General features: G+C 35.0%; 1 protein-coding gene across 3 annotated transcripts in view; it reads left to right on the top strand.

Moving 5' to 3' along the window:
• Positions 1-23,833, top strand: part of WASHC3 (WASH complex subunit 3) — a 56,126-nt gene that overhangs the window by 7,953 nt on the left and 24,340 nt on the right. Inside the window, exons 4-5 of one of the 3 annotated variants that reach the window (XM_012174918.4) lie at positions 53-160; positions 4,249-4,356. In XM_012174918.4, coding sequence (XP_012030308.1) covers positions 53-160; positions 4,249-4,356 — 216 coding nt within the window. Of the gene's footprint in view, positions 1-52; positions 161-4,245; positions 4,357-23,833 lie in introns of all 3 variants that reach the window. The other 2 variants (XM_004006671.5, XM_060413134.1) reach the window with 2 other exon arrangements.

The raw sequence follows: 23,833 nt of genomic DNA, 5'->3' as shown, positions 1-23,833 counted from the left end.
TTTAAAGATCTAATATTATCCTCATATACCAACATTAATTTTCTCCTCTCAGTTATCATCTATCCCGGGCCTAGATGATGTCACATTTGAAGTATCTCCTGTAAATGTCACTAGGATCACAAATGGAACACATTCTGAAGCCACTTCAGAGCAATCACAGGTATGTAATTAAGTTCCGGGAAGCATGAGCACCTCTTCTTGGGTGAACCAGATAGACCAAATCTGCAGGTTCAAATAAAGAAGCTAAATAAAAATATAGCACTTGATTAATAATATTTTAAACTTTAAGATAAAAAATACAGTTTGAAAAAAGTTATTAGCTTTTCATTTTATTATTCTGAACAGTTTCCTGAAGTTAATATTTTTCTTGCCTATAAAACAGAAATTTGACCTATACAGGACTAGGAATAATCTTGACTATAACTACTTTCTTCAAGTTCCCTCTGGAAATTTTTTTCTTGGTTCTTGTAAGAAATGTGTCTTTTAAATGTTTTAGTATGACATTTTCACACATGAATAAAAATAGAATAGTTCAATGACTAACCAAGTGCCCGTTACCTGGATTCACCAGTTGAGATTTTGTTGCATTGCTTCATCTGTCTTTTTTTGTCACTGAAGTGAATTCCAGGCATCATATCTTTTCACCCATGTATAATTCCCTGAGCATCTATGAAAAGTTCTGACATTTTCGTGTATAACCACAATGCCTTCATCATATACAATATAATGAGCAATAATTCCCTGATAATATCTAACTCTTTGTTACCAAAACTCTGCTCCATGGGCCAGCAACCTACCTGAGAACTTGTTAGAAATACAGAATCTCAGGTTCCACCCCAGACCCACTGAGTCAGAATTTTCATTTTAATAAGATCCGTATGTGATTTGAAGGCTCTTGAAATTTGAGAGGTCCTAATCTAAGAAATACCACTTGTCTCAAAGAGTGTGTTTGGGGAGTTGATTTGTTCAAATCAGCGTCCTTGTAAGGCCTGCACTCTATGTTTGGCTCTTATGTTTTAATGTTCATTTATGCACTGTAAAAATTTAAATTGTGTATTACTTTTTATTTCAAGAAATAAAAATTCTTCATTGTAGAATAATTGCTAGTATATCTCAGTGAGGTATTAAAATCCAAAATAAGATAATCAAAAATGGTGGTCTAACAAGTAATACCAAACAAACAGACTTCCTATGTATATGGAATTTTGCATTTGTACCTGGAGGTACTTTTTATGGGATATCTTTTAGATCATTATGATGTTGACTGTGATTGTAATACCTCCCATGTAAAGGTTTCTGACTGTATATGTGGTGTGTTAAGTGCTTTTTATAAATTAACTCATTTAATTCTCACAACAGCCCTATGAAGTAAATACTTTTATAAGTTCTATTAATACTTTACAGGTATATCAAATGAGATACACAGAGGTTAACTTGTTGAAGGTCAGACAATAAATGTAAGAACTAGAATTTTTACCCAAACAATCTGGTGTCAAGAATCCTATCTCTTATCTCCTACACTGCACTGTCTCTAGCACCTGTGTTGAATTCATAAAACATAACTCACTCCATATTCTTGCATGGAAAATTTCATGGACAGAGGAGTCTGGCGGGCTATAGTCCATGGGATCACAAAAAGTCGGCCACAACTGAGCAACTGAGCACATGTGGTCCAAGGCTCTGTGTGGGAGGAGCTATAATTTAGAAATATTGTATATTCGGTGGATGAATTAGATGACTGTTTACTTAACAGTTAGGCCTTCCCTGATAGCTCAGTTGTAAAGAATCCACCTGCAGTGCAGGAGACCCCAGTTTGATTCCTGGGTTGGGAAGATCTCCTGGAGATGGGAAAGGCTACCCACTCCAGAATTCTGGCCTAGAGATTTCCATGGACTTCTCTGGCCTAGAGAGGTCTATGGGGTTACAAAGAGTCAGACATGACTGAATGACTTTTGCTTCACTTCGCTTTACTTAACAATTAGGTATTAGAAAATTTAACATCCATTTAATTAATATAACAAATTCCATTGTGATGATCACTGGAATATATATAATATACAAAAATAAATTCAAATGTTTAGAGGAGTTTTAACTTTACAAGGTTTTATCAATTAAAGATAAACCATCCTTTTTCTAAAACAAGGCATATGTAAAAGCTATTACATGTTTCCATTCTACCTAGTAGGTATTCTTTGGTGGATACTAGCCATTATTATATTTCTATAAATTTATAAAATGATATCTGACTTTCAGTATTAACTTTTCCAGGTGTTACTGTGCACGCCCATATATAATATGTATTTAAAACTTGTACAATTGTGTTGGTCTTGCCTATTTAAAGTCTCAAAAAATTGATTAATCACAACTGAATATCTAAAATTCAGAATTACTTGATATTCTGGCAATTTTATTGAAAAATAGTTATTAATTCATTGGAGGATTTATGAAGTACTGTTGGCTTCCTGAATTTAAAAAATATGGTAAAGTTGTGTATTGATTGGCTTAATATAACTGTTCAGTATGTTCTTAATATTGAAATCAACTCTTTATTTCTCTCCATTGTTTTTAATTGGTATATTTTATATAAAATATTTTGAAATGGACTGAAGTATTGCTTAACACAGAATTTCCATTGACATTACAGTCAACTTGCTTATCAGTTAAAAGATAATCATGAACTTTTTTTTAAGTCATCCATTCATTGCAATCTCCAATCTATATATGAGTCAAAGACCCAAGGTTTGCATACTGATTTTTCTGCACCTTTAATTTCATGGTTCAGATCTTATCATTACTCACAGTAGAACATCTAATTGTACAGATTGAGATTAATTTCAGAATAAAATGAAGGACAGTTGAGAGATACGATAGAAGATTTAATGGGTCATACAAATAGCAAAGGTGTAAGACCTGATATAATTAAACCTTGTTGAGGTCTTGGTTATTAGGCTGAAGTTAAAGGCTGAGTTTTAAAATCTAGTGGTCTTATATGTAATTACCATTTGCTCCATTGTGCTATTGTATGAGTTTATTGTCCTTATTTTTTTAAAAGCATACATGGGTCTTGTTGAAATTTTTTGTTTAATTAAATGTTTTCAATGTTTTGTAATTAATGCATTGTACAGATGAATGTGTATATGTATATACATATTTACACACACACACATATATGCAGTTTTGTACACTTGACACTGTCATATAACTGGAGTAACCTAAAGAATTTGGGGATATTTTACTTGCTTCAGCATTTAAAAGAGATTTAATCTATATTTGAATTATCTGGGGGAAAACCTTAACATATAATTTATATTCTAATAGCTATGAATACTGAAAGATATTTTTTTATTTATTTGTACTTCAACAGAGATATGCAGACATAAAATTGATATCATTCAGTTAAGGAACTACCCTTAATGCTAACATACAGTAAGTCACTAAGTGGACTTACTATAAATGTTTAAGTTGATAGAAAATCAAGAACTATATACAGACAGTCTTGGCTTTGCACTTAAATAAAGATAGGATTCCAGTTTGGATGAGTTACCGTTTACACGGTACCATGCAAAGTTGAGAACTGCCTATATGATGAAACCATTTTTACCCAAATTCTTCATTATAAGTAGTATTTATAATCTTAACCACTCTTTGGAGAATATTAATAATTCCATAAGTAGCTGAAATATATATAAACATAATTTTGTTTGAGAAATGAGCTTCTCTTCCACAAATTCTCCAGGCCTTGCCTTTAGAGATGTTAGAATAGCCATATCCACTTAGAACAAGATTATTCAATGAATGAGAAGTATAATTGTGTAGATGGTATAGATACCTAGAAAACCGATTTTCTGTCCACTGGAGTTGAACAATTGACAAATCAAATAGCTTTACTAGCTTTATTAAAAGTTTTATTGAAATAATAGGTCCATCAATAATTCATGTTTTGTATCCATACTCAAGGGACAAGTAAAGCAGAATTTTAGCTTTTAATGCCTTGAATATGTTTGCACTTTTGTGGGAACAATATAGTGTTGACATTACATGTAACTTCCTCTGCAATCTTATTTAAGTATTTGTAAATATTTGGGAACATATATCCTGTAATTAAATTATTGGTATTTACATTTAGAATATGATTTTTTCTGATATTGTTTGCTTTAGAATAATAAAAAGAAACATCCCTTTTAAGTAACATGATGGACCCCTTTTGTGAATTGTCTAAAGATTTATACACCATGCTCTCTACAGCAGAACAGTTTACAAGACTCTGGACCACAGGAAAGTGAAGTAACACCAGAAAATATCTTAACTGTAGCCAAGGATCCAAGATATGCCAGATATCTCAAAATGGTTCAAGTGGTAAGCTGATTTGGTCTATCTTCTCTGTCTTGCAGCCTCCTTTGAAATTCTTAACCCTGGAGGTTTCATTGTTATTTTTTCAATCTGAGAAAACTGCTAAACCAAGTGACCAAGTTTTCTATCCTCTTACTTCTTTCCTATGTTTAATGAATGCCCTGATAAAGAGTAAGCAAAAGTCAAATCTTTCTAATGAAAACTGATCTCACACTTCAAATTAGTATAGTTTGATATAGATTTATGTAAACTTTTTGCCTTTCATAATCTTTGCAAATCTTGGATGTATCAGAAGAATGAAAGTGAATTATTCACTTAGTACATCACACAGCTTAATTTCCTATATTCTAACACATGGGTTTTTTGTGTATTTTTATTCTGAATTTCACCTATCAATAGTTTGGTTCACAGAAAAGAGCATAAGTTACTTGGCATATAAAGTAATGCTTTTAATATTATGACTTGAGAATGGGTAATTTTTCTAAGAAATCATCATTACATGGTATGATACAAAAAAATATAACAATATTTGCTGTTTTGTAACAGCAGAAGTTAGTTTCTTTTCATTCCTGTGGAAAGTCCTATTACAGCAGTGGAAGGAGCTAACTGTCTTTTTTCAGTTGATCAAAAAATTAATGCTTTTGTAAAATTTTATTATCAGGCACAAGAAGTATACTAAACAGTTCTGCTGACCTTGGCATTATCACCAAAATAATTTAAAAACAAAGACTGTCTGACAACCAGAAAGAGTAGATTGGCTTATTGAGAAGCTACGGTGGTGACAGTGGAGAGAAGAAAGTACATTCACTTTTTCTAACTATCAGAAGAAATGGCTTTGTCACTTTCAAAATTCTTCATTGGCAGTCAGAACTCTGGGTTTTAGGCTTTGAGGAGAGAAAAACAGACTTTGGAGTGAAAATATATAAATTTTTTAAACTAATAAAGATAAAATGGCACTAGTTTGAGTGTGAATCATGATGAATGAATTTTTAAAACTAGAACCGATGAAAGCTTAAGCTGAGCTTAAAATATGAACTGTTAAAAACTATGTCTCTGACTCTTTCAAACAAAAGAAAACTCAAAAGTTTTAGAGTAACTCTGAAAGGCTTTTTATTTAGTCTCTTCTTGCCTAACTGATATAATTAGGAAATAGTAAAATCTGCTTTGTATCTGTAAGACTACCTTGAAATATTTAATAAAAGACCCAATCTTAGGGTAACTGTTATATTCTTAATACATTGCCTCAAATTTTACAAGAACTTGAAAAACTCTCAATCTCCTTTTTCAGTGTAAATTCATTGTCCATTTATTCCACAAATATTTATTAAACACTTGTTCTAAAGTACCATATTAAGTATTGTCTAGATTTATTTAGCCAGCTAAGGTTTCCAGACACCACTTGACATTTTTATTTTGTTATTAATTACTTAGACAACTTTCACTGCTTTTCAGAATCTCATATATAACATATATGTTTGTATGTATATCTGTAAATGGATTCTTTACATATTCATTCTTCTAATCATATAGCTATCATCTCACTAGGAATAACAGTCAAACTCCTTCACAGGCCTGTGAGATCTTATACAATTCAGCTCCCTTATTACCTTTTTAATCTCTTTATCTTCACTCACTGGGCTCCAGCTCTATAGGCCTCCATGGTGTACCTTAAATAAATCGATGGACAGTTGCCTAACTCAGGGCCATTGCATCTGTTCTCTCTCCCTGAAACACTTTTCCCAAATATCTTTAACATTTTTTCCTTTTATTACTTCAAATATTTGCAGCAATATTACCTTCTTTCTGGTCCCACTCCCTTGACTCCTTCCCAACTGTATTTTTCTTCATATGACCATTCAATTATGTGCAAAATACTACGTATTTTACATACATTATTGGTGTCTCTCCTGCTTCTAGAATATAAACTCCACAAGGGTGGGGAATTTTTTGTTTACTTTAGTATTCCCAGATCCTAGAACCATACCAGGCACATAGGATACACCTATGAATGAAAATGAAATGCCAGTTTAACCTTTGATAGGTTTTGGTGATAGATTACTTTTTTTACACTAGCTCAGTGGTCTTCAGAGTAAGAAACTTTCTGGATACAGGTTGCTAGTTCCCACCCATTAAACGAGAATCTCTGCAGTTGGGACTTGGAGCCAGAGCATATGTGTTTTGGAAAATGCTCTTCTGATTAAGAACTGTTTACAAATATTTTACACTGTTTTATAACATCATTCAAGTAATTTTTATCTAAAAACATTTAAGAAGCAATAAATTGTTGTTTTTCTTATTTTTAAAACTATTTCCTTATTTTTTAAACTATTTTTTAAAACTATAGTTTTTTAAATTATCTTATTCTATAGTGGTACCTGGCTCTTAGCTCAAGCACATCCTTTTTGTTTGGTGTGGCCATGAGCAGGAGTTCAATTTCTTCTGCCTCAGTGTTTTTGCTGTTTTTAACCCAACATTCTTGATTTTAGTCCTCTGCCTCCTGCCTTTGGTATGGGTGTTTCTAATTCCTAAACATTTCCAGGGTTCTGGAAGTGCTGCTTCTTTGTGGTATCCTCCTCTTCAGGCACATGGACTTGGCCTTCCTTTGCTCTGCTAAGTCATCATTCTTTTATCTGCTTTTAATTTCCATTTATTGTGGTTCATGGATGCCTCTTAGTCATTAAAATTGGAGTTCATGTTATTTCTTTTTTGCCTTAGTATTTGGGGGTAATAATTTTCAAGAAGAAAGCAGGGACCAACATCTTTGCTTTGAAATTATAAGTTCATCCAAGTTAAATTTAATTTTATTGTTTTTAGTTCATTGTGCCAACCTGTATCCCAGAACCTTATTACCCAACTTTTGTATCCTATTGCTCCCTGTCCTACATTTCATTCTTCAGAGAAAACCACAAAACTTTCTCAATATAAGCTCCATGCTTTTCCACCTCTGGATCTCGATCCTCCTCTTGATCACTACCTGTCCAAATTCTGCTCATCTGACACATTCCTATGAACACTTTGACTGAATTACCTAGGATCCTGAACCCACTGACATATAAAGCCAGAGGTGATGTCTCCCTTCATTTATCTGTTCAACCACTTTATCTGTTTTTTTTATCACTTCATATCTTGTTCCTTGATAATTTAAAAATATTTTTATCTACTGTGTTGAAAAGAAAATCATGAGCAAAAGACCTATGCCTTGACCAATCTTTATATTCACTTTAACACCTTGCTTATAAGGTTGCTCAATCAATATCTGTTTTTTTGTTGTTGTTCTTTTTTGTTTTTGTTTGACCACACTGAATGGCATGTGGGATCATACTACCCTAGTCAGGGATCAAGCCACCACCTCCTGAAGTGGAAGTGTGGAGTCTTAACCACTGGACCACCAGGGAAGTCCCAGTATTTGTTGAATGTACTATTTTATCCTGCATATTAACTCTTTCCCAATTTGTATCCGCTGGAAGTGTATAAATGTCCTGTTTTTTCAAGTTATTGATTTAAAATATTTTATAGACCCAAACCAAAGATAGACCCTCAAGGTTGATGTGAACTTGCTGATCGTTACTCTTCAGATGACAGTTACTAAGCTATCTATAAATCCACTATTTTTCCTGTCTCCTAAGAATATCATGAGTTACCTTCAAAACATCCAATTGCAGATGTGGCAGCTTGTTTGACAGAGCCCAGAATTGTCTTCCATTGGCATGGTCACTCTAGACTTCTTGTCACTTCTGCATCATCATTCAGTTCTGGCTTTTTGTTTAAACTTAAGTATGAAATCATTAAATCAGTTCCTCTCATTGCTTCCTTTGTTGAAGGATGCGGGAGAAGGCAATGGCACCCCACTCCAGTACTCTTGCCTGGCAAATCCCATGGACAGAGGAGCCTGGAAGGCTGCAGTCCATGGGGTCGCTAAGAGTCGGGCATGACTGAGCATCTTCACTTTCACTTTTCACTTTCATGCATTGGAGAAGGAAATGGCAACCCACTCTGGTGTTCTTGCCTGGAGAATCCCAGGGACAGAGGAGCCTAGAGGGCTGCCGTCTATGGGATCGCACAGAGTCGGACACGACTGAAGTGACTTAGCAGCAGCAGCAGCAGTTTTCAACTTAACTTAGCAGTTTTCAAGGTAACTTAGGAGTCTGTCACATGCTCTGATTTGAATGAAATTAAAGCTGCCAGTACATATAAAGAGCTAATGTCACCTGCCCATCATGGTTGTATCTTATCCTTGTGTTTGTTTGCAACCTGTTTCAGGAAAACTTGACCTAAATCCTCCATCTGATCAGGCAACCCAAAAATATGTCCCCTCTGGTAATACAGCTTTTACCTAATTTTAACTTAGCTTGATGATTCCTTTATCCCATGTTCAAGAATCTCCATGTAGTTTATATGAATTGGTTTAAAGGAATTTTGGTTTAAAGGTATCTTCTGCCTTCCATTATATAACATTGTAACATACTCCTTTCAAATGTCAGTTGCCATTCATGAATTCCTTCCCACTAATGTTAGTCCCTGAAATTTACTTACTTTGAAATTTCAAGTTTGCTATGTACAAATACACACACACACTTTTTTTTAGGTGGTTGGATTTGTTTTCTATTTGTTTATATCTTTTAACTTGATAGTTCTTCTACTTTATTTTTCTGTCCTATAATGTTGTGATTGTTCGTAGTCTCAGAGTTTTAGTTGAGGAATTTTCTTATCCTTTGATTTCAATTTAAAGCCCCTTGATCATACCTGTGGGTCTTGCTAAGCATAATTTTGGTTCTTCTAAATTACTTAACACTTTTCCAGGAGTATAATCATTCCAGTGTCATAAGTCATCCTCTAAAATATGATTCAGCAACATGTGCATAAGCTAGTTGTGGTTCCTTTATCATTGTCTTTACAAAACTATAGCTTTAAAGTACAATACCACCCTCCTTTAGAAAACACCTCACGCAAGTGGAGAAGAGTCATTAGAGACCCTTTGCAATCTGTGGCATTGAATCCTTCAGTTTCTGTCATTAGCATGGGAATAATCTAGATAGCTTTGTATCTCTGTACTCCAGGATAGTAATTTACCTTCCTATTCTAAACAGTTGTTTATTCTTCTAAGATGATTCAGTTCCTTGACAGTGACTGAGAGCAAGGAATATAAGAAAGAAAAATAAATTTGATGTCAGAGCCTAACCCCAGCTAATTCTAGAGGGTAGCTTTATTAGAAATTATCTTATCAATACTAGAAAATGATTCACTTTCCCAACAAGGTTGTAGATTTTCATTAAAATGCCCATTTTTTTTCTCAATTTCTGAGAGTAAGATTTTCTTGCCTACCCACTTACTAAAAATTTAGTTATTAACATAGAGAAAGACCATATCAGCATAATTCGTCAAATGAGTTTTACTTTGTCTTATTGTTATGATCTTAAGTGAGAAGGAAATGGCAACCCACTCCAGTACTCTTGCCTGGAGAATCCCATGGAGGGAGGAGCCTGGTAGGCTATAGTCCATGGGGTGTTGCAAAGAGTCAGACACGACTGAGCAACTTCACTATGATCTTAAGTAGTTTGTCACTCACCATAAACATTACTACATGTTATCAAAGCTGAATTTTAGAAGCCTGCATTCTAGAATTTAAGGAATTGTTTGTACAAAAAAAGGAAAGAGAGCATGGTCTGCAGAAAACCTGTCTTTCTGAAAGAAATCTCTATATACCAACAGTAAAAAATAAATCTACTCCTAAGATCCCCAAAATAACCATTCTGTACTCAAAAGGGAGTTAACAGTGCTGCAGGACACTAATATGAGGGCAGTAATATGATTTCTCTTGTTTTTAATTGTCTTTATATTTTTGTCATTTAAAATTTGAGTTGCTGCTCTATAAGCAGTGCCGTTTTTTTGTGAATTAATTAATTTATTTTAATTGGAGGCTAATTACTTTACATTATGTAGTGGTTTTTGCCATACATTTACATGAATCAGCCATGGGTATACATGTGTCCCCCGTCCTAAACCTCCCTCCCACATCCACCCCCATCCCATCCCTCAGGGTCTTCCCAGTGCGCCAACCCTGAATGCCCTGTCTCATGGATTGAACCTGGACTGGCCATCTGTTTCACATGTGGTAATATACATGTTTCAGTGCTATTCTCTCAAATCATCCCACCCTTGTCTTCTCCCACAGAGTCCAACAGTCTATTCTTGACATCTGTGTCTCTTTTGCTGTCTTGCATATAGGGTCATCGTCACCATCTTTCTAAATTCCATAAATATGCGTTAACATACTGTATTGGTGTTTTTCTTTCTGACTTACTTCACTCTGTATAACAGGCTCCAGTTTCATCCACCTCATTAGAACTGATTCAAATGCATCCTTTTTAATAGTTGAGTAATATTCCATTGTGTATATATACACACAGCTTTCTTATCCATTCATCTGCTGATGGACATCTAGGTTGCCTCCACATCCTGGCTATTGTAAACAATGCTGCAATGAACATTGAGGTACACGTGTCTCTTTCAATTCTGGTTTCCTTGGTGTGTATGCCCAACAGTGGGATTGCTGGGTCATACGGCAGTTCTATTTCCAGTTTTTTAAGGAATCTCCACACTGTTCTCCATAGTGGCTATACTAGTTTGCATTCCCACCAACAGTGTAAGAGGGTTCCCTTTTCTCTACACCCTCTCCAGCATTTATTGTTTGTAGCCTTTTTGATCACAGACATTCTGACCAGAGTGAGATGATAGCTCACTGTGGTTTTGATTTGCATTTCTCTGATAATAAGTGATGTTGAACATCTTTTCATGTGTTTGTTAGCCATCTGTATGTCTTCTTTGGAGGAATATCTGTTTAGTTCTTTGGCCCATTTTTTGACTGGGTTGTTTATTTTTCTGGAATTGAGCTGCATGAGCTGCTTGTGTCATTTTGAGATTAATTCTTTGTCAGTTGCTTCGTTTGCTGTTATTTTCTCCCATTCTGAAGGGTATCTTTACACCTTTCTTATAGTTTTCTTTGTTATGCAAAAGCTTTTAAGTTTAATTAGGTCTCATTTGTTTATTTTTGCTTTTATTTCCATTACTCTGGGAGGTGGGTCATAGAGAATCCTGCTGTGATTTATGTCGAAGAGTGTTTTGCCTGTTTTCCTCAAGGAGTTTTATAGTTTCTGGTCTTATGTTTAGATCTTTATTGAGTTTATTTTTGTGTATGGTGTTAGAAAGTGTTCTCGTTTCATTCTTTTACAAGTGGTTGACCAGTTTTCCCAGCACCACTTGTTGAAGAGATTGTCTTATCTCCATTGTACATAAGCAGTGTCGTATACCTGTAATCCCGCATATACTGTTTCTCATCTTTTTCCAAAATCTTAATGCTTACTAGGCCCTCAACCCTCTTGTAATCTTTGCTTTTCCTTCCTTCCTGAAGTATTACTTAGAACCATGCCATTCTCTCTCAGAAGACAGTGAGTGTGTTTCTCAAGCTCTTTTAGCTTCTCCATTTGTATAGATGTTTGAATTTTCTGACTTCCAATGTAGTGATCACTTGGAAGACACAGAAAATCCTATAACTTACAAACACAAACTTAAAAAAAACATTTCAGGCTTTCTGGGTATCAGGATGGACTACAATCTTTTCTAGCTTTCTTTGTAAGCTACCCTGAAAACTTCCTCTTCCCGCGTCCTAGATGTCTCCTGGATTGTGCTACTTTTATATTAAAATTGGCCTTGCTTCTCCTGTCACATCCCTGTAAATCCACTTTAGAGATGAGGCAATTAAAACGGCTTAATTGATATAAACTGCTTTAAACAGAAGCCAACAAAGTCTTTTAAAAATCACAAGTACCAATGCACAGGGAAATAAACAGTACCTTGGTTTTTAGTCTCATTTGTTTTTTCTTTCACCCCTGGATTACTGCCTTCTGTGAGATGCAAAAATGACTACAGTTCCAGGAACCACTTACCTCTGAGACCATTCAGGTGCCTCCGAGGACACCCAGATCTTTACCCTGTACTTCTGGATGCATCATGCTATACTTTCTTAGCTTTGTCACTCAATCCCATGTGACCATATTCTGACCATATTGCCTCTTAAGATCTCAGTCCCTTCATTCATAAAACGATATCTAAAGTTCTTTCTAGATTTTTGACCCATTAATTGATCTCCAAATTGGATCTCATTATTAACGAATGTTCCTGGAACACCTGCTGGCTTTTTCTGATTTTTTTTTTTCCTTTTAAATCAAGTTTTGCACAAGACTTTTCAGTGAGTAATACTGTTGTGTTCCAAATGTGGCAGATAATTGATTCTGATTTAACGTTTGTTGTCATAATAGTGCAGCGCAAGTCTTTACTAAATTACATATTGCATTTATAACTTAACTGGAATTGTGTGCCTAGATCACTTTTCCAACAATTTCCCCCTTTTTTACTGGCAGAGCTTGGTGAATACTTTGCCAGTAATAAATTGTTCATTGGGAAAATCCGACTTCCACATTAAGAAGCTAATGACTTGTATTTTTTGAAACCATATTTGCCAAAACAGTCTCTTCGGACACTTAGTTTTTTTGGTTTTTTTTTTTGGTAAGCTCTGTTTTCTTTGGCTGGATTTAAATGTGAATTGAATAATCTCCTTGGTTCTGATGGTTCTGATGCATCTGTTGCCAGCCTGGATGTTGGCCTGGGGAAATGTGACTTCCATTACCTAAGGAAAGCATCTCCAGCTGATTCTTAAAATGTGCATCAAGAAATTATACACCTTGGACTTGGGGAAACTAATCAAGCATAAAGTAGAATACTTTTTAGGTAAGGCATAGGTTTTTAAGAGTGGTTCAGGGCTTTAAAACCTCCTTTGTGATATGACCTCCATGTGACTTATCATGGTGTAGAGAGTTCCAGGATAGGTTTCTCATCACTGATTAACAATATAGTCAAAAGGAGGAGCTGCTGGTTCATATGTAGTCAAATGTATGGAAAGCTCTATTGCAGATGTAGTTTTAACAACTCTATGTCACTTTTAAAAAATTTTTAATTCTGTAGGTATTTTAATATGTGTTTTGTTTCCTTTATAATAGCTAACGTTTACTGATCAGTATCAAGGTCAATATTTTTTCATTACATAAAGGTTTAGGGGCAGACAGTTTTCTCTGGTGTTTTAGTATCACACTATTCATTGAAGGTAAAAGCTGGCATGGACAGTGACTGATAAAGAAGAGATAAAAGTGAACATATTTGTCTGTTTAATTGTGTAATTTAGCCAACTTTGAAAATGGAAAAGGGAAAATATTTTTCCTTCCCAGTTCCATTTCCATTTGAATATAACTTTCTTTCCATTTGAAAGAAAGAAGCAAAGCTTAGCAGAATGATAAACCACATGAGTAGTTACTTTGAGTTGACATTAAGTGGAACTCAGTGCTTTCTAGGTGGTGCAGTGGTAAAGAATCCACCTGCCAGTGCAGGAGACAGTTCGATCCCTGGGTCAGGAAGATCACCTGGAAAAGGAAATGGCACCCTACTCCAGTATTCTTGCCTGGGAAATCACACGGACAGAGGAGCCAGATGGACTATAGTCCATAGGGTATATAGGCAAAGATTCGGACACAACTGAGCACTGAGCACACACAGTGGAACTCAGTGACCACAGTTATCCTGTTTCCTCTACATTCTGTCTTTCATCAAACGAAAGATTGGATAAAGATTTTTCCTAAGCTAATGTGACAATTAGCTGCCAATGGAGAGCCCCTGAGGTAACAACCCATGCTTTGCCATGGCCTGAGTAATTAGAAAACCTAGAAACAGGTACTTTTCATTGTATTTGGCAAAGAACAAAAAAAAGCACTACTGAAATTACTTATTCTCTGCTAAACTCAGTGAACCAGCCTCTAAGGAAACCACATGTAAAGAATTATCATGCCAGTTTTCCAGATTATGATTTTTCAATATTTTAGCTGTCTTTTGAATCCTTCCCATGTTGTCTTGAAATTGAAAGTTTGGAAGGTCAGAACCAGTCTTGCCATGAACACATTTAAAGTTAAGAAATTTTGCTTTTGTGATGTATTTGCTCTTATGTTTATTCCTTGCTATTTTATTTTTCTTACATGTTTTTTTTAGAGCAGTAAACAATAATACTGCTAAATTCACGTTCGAAATTTTTTGCTTTTCCTTATGTATCTGTTTTCCTGATTTCTTGTTTTCCTTACAACACTGAAGGGAATGCATGTAGTGGGCAGAGACTACTAAGCTGGATGATTGTCAGTATCCATTTGGTGATTCACCTGCCTTGATGCTTATCTGTTCCTCATATAATCTTCACTAATACCACTTTTGCCCATAACCATACAGCTCAGAATGTTAATGCTTCCATATTTTTTTATTATAGCTATCCTTGTATAGCCTTCAGTTGCCATGAAAGTATTGATTTCAATAATTTGTTTATGGGAACTAGTTGTTTAACCATAACTATTTTTATTTATGGTGTTTATAATCTCTAGAAACATATACATGTTTTGAACTGTATACTTCAGGAGAGTTTAGAATTCTTAGTCATATTTGATGAATGGTCACACATCAACAACCTGATCTACACAGATGCCTGAGTTGTAGAGGGTTATTTGGCTGCCGTATGAACTCTTTGTTGTTTAGTAATGTATCAGATAATTTGAATTAATGTAAATAAAAACTTTTTAAAGGAGGAATAAGTGCCACATAAGAGAATTGGGAACACAAAATAATCTTCTTTTAAAAATAATTGATAAGGTAATAAATATAGGATGCTGAATTTGTCACATCAGTTTTTCTTAAGAGTAGATATGAAAAGATTATATTTCTGCAAGAATTTATTCTCTACATCATATTTTGTATCTTCAGTCTCATAAGTAAAATAATTCAGGTAATGTGAGGGACAGCTTATCTGAAACAGTTCTTTCAGATTTAATTCCTTGTTTCAGTTTATTTATTTTGCTAAGCACCAATGAACTTTACTTCATCTGCGTTACATTCATTATAACACCATAATAGTGCACAAAAGAAAGAAAAAGATGTAGAAGTAAGCAATCTAATAAAGGGGAGATAATTTTTAGTGGATAGGCTTAAGGTAGTTTTAAATTTAGTAGGAATTTCCTTTAAAAAAATTTTTAGGGGTTTTTTTTTAAGTGATATATAAATGGGAAACAATAAAGACCAGGGGATTTAGCAGAAAAATATTTTTATCTTTTGACTTCATATCTTTCATTCCAACTAATGTAAACAACTCCTTAACTCTTAATGATAGAAGTTGTGACAGAAAGAACAGTACACCACTATTAAAGTTCATAAGGAAATTTTTGAAGATTTACTAAGAATGACAGTTTTTAATGCTTGCTGAAATGTGTGCTATGGTTCTTTTACTTTGAAACCAACTATAATTTGGGTAATTTTTTAGTTACCCAACTGATTTCCCCATCTATGTTTTTTCCTGCTGACCACCTATGACAGAAGTAAGGGCCCTCACATAAAAGTTTTACAGATTGGTAAGGAGGAAATAATAGTTAAGTAAATCAAGTAGTTGCTTACTCTTTTTAGAAATACTGCGATTTTCACCTTAACTATAAAGAAGTTGTCTAAGATGTGTAAATTAATGGGAGAAAAAGTAAAGACCAGAGAAGCAAATGAGCTTTAATAACTAAATGGGCTCACCTCAGGTGGGATAAAGTGTCATAGAGGTTTTAGAGACCATCAACTTGAGGAAAGCATTTTTTTTTTTTTTTAATTTTGAAAGTTTATTTACTGGCTGTGTTGCATCTTTGTCATCCTATATGGGATCTTTATTTGCGACCTGTGGGATCTAGTTCCCTGATCAGGGATCAAACCCAGGCCCACTGCACTGGGAAATGGAGTCTTAGCCACTGGACCACCAGGGAAGTCCCAGGAAGGCCACTTTCAGTACCATACTCTAACAAGGATCTCAGCATAGGCATTCACAAGGAGGTGGTCAGTCCTAATATAGAAGATAATTTGTCTTGAATTGATAACATCATTGTGAGTTAATTTTTTGGTATTATGCTATAATTTGGAGAAAATGCTAATATATTTAACTGTATGTTTTAAAGGGAAATAAAGTAGATTTTAAAATACTTAATTTTATTGGAAAAAAAAATGAAAGTTATCTTTTCCTTTACCTGAAGATATCTACCTCTTTTGTATTTATCTTAATACTGCAATTTTTTAAAAAAATTCCAGATGTACATATATTTTACCAAAGTTTTTCATAAGACAGCATCCTAACTTCTCTCTTCTTGTTCTGTTTTCTAGCCCAAGTTCACGAATGACTTTCATTCAGTTGGTTGGTTAGACCATGTGCTGATGACCAGTTGATTCAGTCCCCTTCATTGTGGTTCTGAACCCTCATAGAATGCCTCATCTTTGTCATCTTTCTTTGAATGCATCACTAGGACCATTGAATGAAAGACTCCTGAAACACTAATTCAAACACATTACCACCATCAGACTATTCAAAAGTAAATATTCTGTGATTTTGATCAGTAGAATATCCTTATAATTAACTACTAAGAATTCTGGTATGTGTTTAGCTTTTTTTGCCATATTTGCAGATATTTCACTGAGTCCTTTTTAATGGGCATATATAATAATAAGTTTTCAAAAACTGAACAGGAGTCCATCTGAATTTATTACACTTTTAAGCAGCAAATTCCAGAATGATTTGCTAAGTTCTTTTGATGTTTTTAATTGCTAGAAAGCAAAAGTATAATTAAATTTAGAAAATGCTATTAATACATATTTCAGAGAACAAATATCATTTGCGTGAAATTAGAGATTGTAGTGTAGCTGACGTTTATAATGGAGTTATAGCATTAACTGACCTAACAAAGCAAGACTTCAAATTATAGATATTATCATTGCATTATAATGAAGGGGGGAAAATGAGTCTTCCACAGAGTACTGTGAAATCAACAATTACCTGAGTACAAAGAAAACATCATGTGCTTTTTTGGTCATTACACCTAATAGTTAACATATTACAGGAATATCCTGGGGAAAAATCAACACATGAGGAAATTGATACAGCTGTATTGCGAATTATCTCATCATAATAGATCCCTCAGTTTTTGAAATAATTTCTTTAAGGGTTTTTCTTGATAGGCATTTAGGTTAAGGTCTAAAAGCTATAGATGGAACTGCTAACATGAATGAAGTAATAATAACTGCCTGGGCCTTGGTCATCATGGCTGGTGTCAGTTTTGTCCATTTTATCATATGATTTGTTCTTACATCTTTAAAGATATCTGATGGGCAGTCAGTGAGAAACACTTTCTCACTGGGTTAATAATCACTTGAAATAATCACTGAAAAAGAAATTACTTTTAGCTCCATAGAAACCACTGAATTTAGTGCTAGTCAAGATTTGTGGAGAAGGAAATGGCAACCCACTCTCGTGTTCTTGCCTGGAGATCCCAGGGACAGGGAGCCTAGTGGGCTGCTGTCTATGGGGTCGCACAGAGTCGGACATGACTGAAGTGACTTAGCAGCTTAGCAAGATTTGTGAGCCTCTTTTTTGACCACATTTTTAGGTTCAAATTAATGACCCTTGGTGGCAGCAGTATGAGAGTTAATATCAGTGTCATAGCATTTTCTAAATCTGTACACTATTAGAAATGAAGCTTGCTTTTTTTTAGATAGCCATCATCCATTTTACAGTGATTAAGATAAGAGATTTATTTAAATAAATTTTATATCTCTTCATGGAAAGCTTTCACAAGGAGATAATTGAGCATGTAATTGTTTTTATGTTATTTGTTCAGTAAACATTTATTTATTATATAGACTATTTCACCTAAAATGTTTATTCTAAATGTAATACCTTATATTGCATATAATGGAATATAGATATTTTAAATACAGCACTATTGCAAATCAGAAGGCAAAGGAATGGTTGAGTCCATTTACCTAAATTAAAATTTAAGTAAACACAGCCTGATTGGAGGACTGGCTGCTTTTTTCTAACTCGTAGCATTTTTTTCAATTCCCACTCACTCTCTCTTCCTTCCAAAAACAAAAAGTACCATCTACCTATCAACTCCATAGATCCTTATTGTTTACCTAAATAGGAGATAACATATTTTCCATCTTTAATATACAAGCTCATAAACTGAGAGGAAAAAACTTGGAAATATGTGTCTTATTATTTTTAAAAAGGAAAGTCATTTATTTCTGTTAGATTGAGTAAGAGGGTTATTTTTCCCCCCTCCCTCTTCTAATCTTAAACTGTAGGAGAATTTCAACAGGATTTATAAAGGAATTTAGTATCTTGGTTTTCATTAACATAATAATAAATAGATGTAAATACTGGCAGTCCTATAGGCCTCCCAACAGTTTTTGTGATATAAGAAAATAGTGTTTAACTCTTAGTATTGCCATCATAATTTCATTAGTGTGGCTTCTTTACACACTTTCTCCAGTGACGCAAATACAGACATGATTTTTTGGAACATCAGGCTTATGGCTGCCTTCTCTCTTCTTCATTACTTATGTTGGACAAACTACCATTATCACTTGCCAAAAATAATCCCACAGTTTAGTAGACTTTAGTTTTGAGGTCTCTCATGTCCTCCTTAGACCACCAGTAGCTTTGTCTTTTGGAGATCAGAAATTGGACGCTTCTTTTTGATGTCTAACAAACCAGACTGTTTCTTAACCTCTAAGGAAGAATATAGCAAAACAACATTTTCTAAGCAACATCTCTGGAAATATAGCAGCAAATCTGTTTGAAATAGATTGTTTGGAACATAGGCCAAATTATTTTTGTATTGTGCTTTAATCAGATTTGTGTTAAGGTAATGATAATAGTAAAGTCTTTAATATAGGGTAAGATAGTTATATGTATTTTTCTTTATATTCATATACAGAAATGACTAAAGATGCACCAAATTTTGATAATACCTATATTCTCATGATGTAACCAGTTTTAAGAAACTAAGGATAAAATACAGAGCTTACAGATTCAGGCTTCTTTTATACTGTAACCATTTCCATGAAACTAATGTTAAAATAGGAAGCTTTTCTAATTTTACCAACTTCCCTGTTCCCCAGTTCTCCCTTTCCACCCACTACCTCCCCTCTCCAATCCCGTACACACTTTCTCTGCTATATTTTAGGAAACTTTTTTCAATCCTCATTTCTCCTCCCTTCTGTTTTCTCGGCTTTATAACTTATTTATATAACCTTTCCAATGATATCCTGTGGATTATGCTAAATTATAAAAAATAAATCATGTAGTTGAGTTTCAAAGACCTTATACCATCAAACCATAGTTAATAAAAACTGAAAGTTTTTTTTAAAGTATGACCTTAACTCTGTTCTTTTCCCATTTCTCCCGAGCACTTCAGTGTTTTTTATGCAATGTTTCAAACTCCTAACTTTCCCTGTTATACAAAAGAGTTGAGTGGCATTTAAATTATCAACTAAAAATTTCCAAACTTGTATTTCAAGTGATCAGCTTTCTCCTCTACTGTTAAATAATTTTTATTAAAAAGTTATTATTAAGTACATTTTATTTCAAAATCTTTCAAGTCTTTGCTCCAGGTAATATATTTTTAAAGTGGGGCAGGTTTTAATCTTGAGCATACTTTATTCCAAATGTTAGAGTCTGTTCACACTGGATGCCCTAAAGCAAATAATTGCATTTTTTCTCCCTATCTTTCATTTATCCTTAAACCTCATAAGCTAGCAAAAGGTCCAAAATTTTGTCTTCTATCTCCTTTGTCTTCTAAACCTACCATATTTCACTTTGCAGAATACCTTAAAAGATTGCAGTATTGTTTTGAGAAGTATGGTATTAAAGAGAATTCTACAATGATGCTATTTATTTTCATCCATCTAGTATTTAGGATGCATTAAAGTATCTGTTGCTATCAGAGTCTTAATAGATTAGATATAACAAACTTATAAAACGTAGCAGTTATGAAGGTGAATATGTAGATGGGCCTGTAAATGGCAGCCTTGCCTCTTCCACAAGAGAGTCTTCCTGGTAACCTGTGAATCTGAAAGCCATTGCTTTCCCAGCCTTCTCTAACCTAGCAAGCTATAGAGACCTCAACTTTTTTTCCTCCATAGCCAAAATAAGAGATTATAGTTGTAGAAGGCATCTCTGATTCTTGCTGCAGCTCTCTTTTCTGGGCTTTTTTTCTTTTTAAGTAAGGATTAAATTTTTAATACATTTTCTGATTTTAAAAATAAGGATTGTAATTAAAAATAATTTGAACTTAATTTGGCAAGATTTGTCCCACTTCTTTCCCATTCTGTTGTTTTCCTCTATTTCTTTGCATTGATCTCTGAGGAAGGCTTTCTTATCCCTCCTTGCTGTTCTTTGGAACTCTGCATTCAAATGGTATATCTTTACTTTTCTCCTTTGCCTTTCGCTTCTTTTCACAACTATTTGTTAAGGCCTCCTCAGACAACCATTTTGCCTTTTTGCATTTCTTTTTCTTGGGGATGGTCTTGATCACTGTGTCAAGATCTCTATTCAGTGTCACAAACCTCTGTCCATAGTCTTCAGGCACTCTATCAGATCTAATCCCTTGAATCTATTTCTCACTTCCACTGTATAATTGTAAGAGATTTGACTTAGGTCATACCTGAATGATCTAGTGGTTTTCCCTACTTTCTTCAATTTAAGTCTGAATTTGTCAATAAGGAGATCATGATCTGAGCCACAGTCAGCTCCTGGTCTTTTTTTGCTGACTGTATAGAGCTTCTCCATCTTTGTCTGCAAAGAATATAATCAGTCGGATTTGGGTATTGACCACCTGGTGATGTCCATGAGTAGTCTTCTCTTGTGTTGTTGGAAGACAAAGTTTGCTATGACCAGTGCATTCTCATGGCAAAACGCTATTAGCCTTTGCCCTGCTTCATTCTGTACTTAAAGGGCAAATTTGCCTGTTACTCCAGGTATTTCTTGACTTTCTACTTTTGCATTCCAGTCCCCTATAATGAAAAGACAAGAGATCGCTTCAAGAAAATTAGAGATACCAAGGGAACATTTCATGCAAAGATGGGCTCGATAAAGGACAGAAATGGTATGGACCTAACAGAAGCAAAAGATATTAAGAAGAGATGGCAAGAATACACAGAAGAACTATACAAAAAAGATCTTCATGACCCAGATAACCATAATGGTGTGATCACTCACCTAGAACCAGATATCCTGGAATGCGAAGTCAATTGGGCCTTAGGAAACATCACTATGAACAAAGCTAGTGGAGGTGATGGAATTCCAGTGGAGCTATTTCAAATCCTGAAAGAGGATGCTGTGAAAGTGCTGCACTCAATATGCCAGCAAATTTGGAAAACTCAGCAGTGGCCACAGGACTGGAAAAGGTCAGTTTTCATTCCAATCCCAAAGAAAGGCAATGCCGAAGAATGCTCAAACTACCACACAGTTGCACTCATCTTACACACTAGTAAAGTAATGCTCAAAATCCTCCAAGCCAGGCTTCAATAGTATTGAACCATGAACTTCTAGATGGTCAGGCTGAATTAGAAAAGGCAGAGGAAGCAGAGATCAAATTGCCAACATCTGCTGGATCATGCAAAAAGCAAGAGAGTTCCAGAAAAACATCTATTTCTGCTTTATTGACTATGCCAAAACCTTTGACTGTGTGGATCAGAACAAACTTCAAAATTCTGAAAGAGATGGGAATACCAGACCACCTGACCTGCCTCCTGAGAAAACTGTATGCAGGTCAGGAAGCACCAGTTAGAACTGGACATGGAACAACAGACTGGTTCCAAATTGGGAAAGGAGTACATCAAGGCTGTATATTGTCACCCTGCTTATTTAATTTATATGCAGAGTACATCATGAGAAATCCTGGACTGGTTGAAGCACAAGCTGGAATCAAGATTGCCAGGAGAAATATCAATAACCTCAGATATGCAGATGACACCACACTTACAGCAGAAAGTGAAGAAGAACTAAAGAGCCTCTTGATGAAAGTGAAAGAGGAGAGTGAAAAAGTTGGCTTGAAGCTCAGCATTCAGAAAACTAAGATCATGGCATCCGGTCCATCACTTCATGGCAACTAGATGGGGAAGCAATGGAAACAGTGACAGACTTTTATTTTGGGGGAGCTCCAAAATCACTGCAAATGGTGATTGCAGCCATGAAATTAAAAGACACTTGCTCCTTAGAAGAAAAGTTATGACCAAACTAGACAGCATATTCAAAAGCAGAGACATTACTTTGCCAACAAAGGTCTGTCTAGTCAAGGCTATGGTTTTTCCAGTAGTCATGTATGGATGTGAGAGTTGGACTATAAAGAAAGCTGAGTGCCAAAGAATTGATGCTTTTGAATTGTGGTATTGGAGAAGACTTGAGAGTCCCTTGGACTGCAAGGAGATCAAATCAGTCCATCCTAAAGGAGATCAGTCCTGAATGTTTATTGGAAGGACTGATGCTCAAGCTGAAACTCCAGTACTTTGGCCACCTCATGGGAAGAACTGACTCATTTGAAAAGACCCTGATGGTGGGAAAGATATAAGGCAGGAGGAGAGGAGGACGACAGAGGATGAGATGGTTGGATGGCATCACCAACTCAGTGGACATGAGTTTAAGTAGACTCCAGGAGTTGGTGACAGAAAGGGAAGCCTGGTATGCTGCAGTCCATGGAGTTGCAAAGAGTCAGACATGACTGAGCGACTAAACTGAACTGTACCACTTCGGTGACAGATCATTAACTTTGAAATCTCTGCATATAAATTTATAAGCCATTTTACTCTCATATTTTTATATATACTTGCCTGGATCTCAATACATATTTATTGGGTGAAATGTAAAATAAAATCAGCCTTCTGAAGAGAAATACCTATATTTGTTCTTTAAAGTATTTTTGAAACAAGCTTATATATAATAGATTATTTGAAGATTTATACATATTTCTAAGTCTTTGTGTTTGTTTGTTTTTAATAAATTCCCGTCACCTCTTTAAGACTCACCTCAGCGAATTCTTTGCTGGTTTTCACTCAGTCTTCCTTTCCTTGGATCTCACCTTGTCCGTTATGCAGATCTTTGTTACCAATTTTATGACTGTATTGTGATCATCTTTTTTAACACATCTATTAGACTATACTTTCTGATGGCAGGGGCTGATTGTGTCTTTATTTTCTCATCATAAAGCACTATGCTACCATTGTGGTGTTAAATACTGAGGTGTGGGATTGTGATATTAGAATTCTACTGCTAACCCCAGTAAATTTATTTTCACCCTGTAAGATCCCTGAGACCAGAAAACATACAAGGAACAACTGCAGAAGAAAGCAGGGGAGTCTTACCTAGGTTACTGCCCAGAAACTTCCGGGTAAGGCTCTGTGAAACTGGACTGGAGTGGCCTCTTCTATACATTAGGTTCAAAACTGAATGTCACAACTGACTAGTGACAAGGGAGGGCCAAAGAGAAGAGCACACAACACCATAGAGAGGTGATTGAGATTTTCCCATGTGGACCCTGGCTCA

The sequence above is a fragment of the Ovis aries genome, chromosome 3 (genome assembly GCF_016772045.2).
Source record: "Ovis aries strain OAR_USU_Benz2616 breed Rambouillet chromosome 3, ARS-UI_Ramb_v3.0, whole genome shotgun sequence".
In the NCBI taxonomy this organism is placed as follows: Eukaryota; Metazoa; Chordata; class Mammalia; order Artiodactyla; family Bovidae; genus Ovis; species Ovis aries.
The sequence above is the reverse complement of the archived record's forward strand: the minus strand, read 5'-3'. Positions and strand labels throughout refer to the sequence as shown.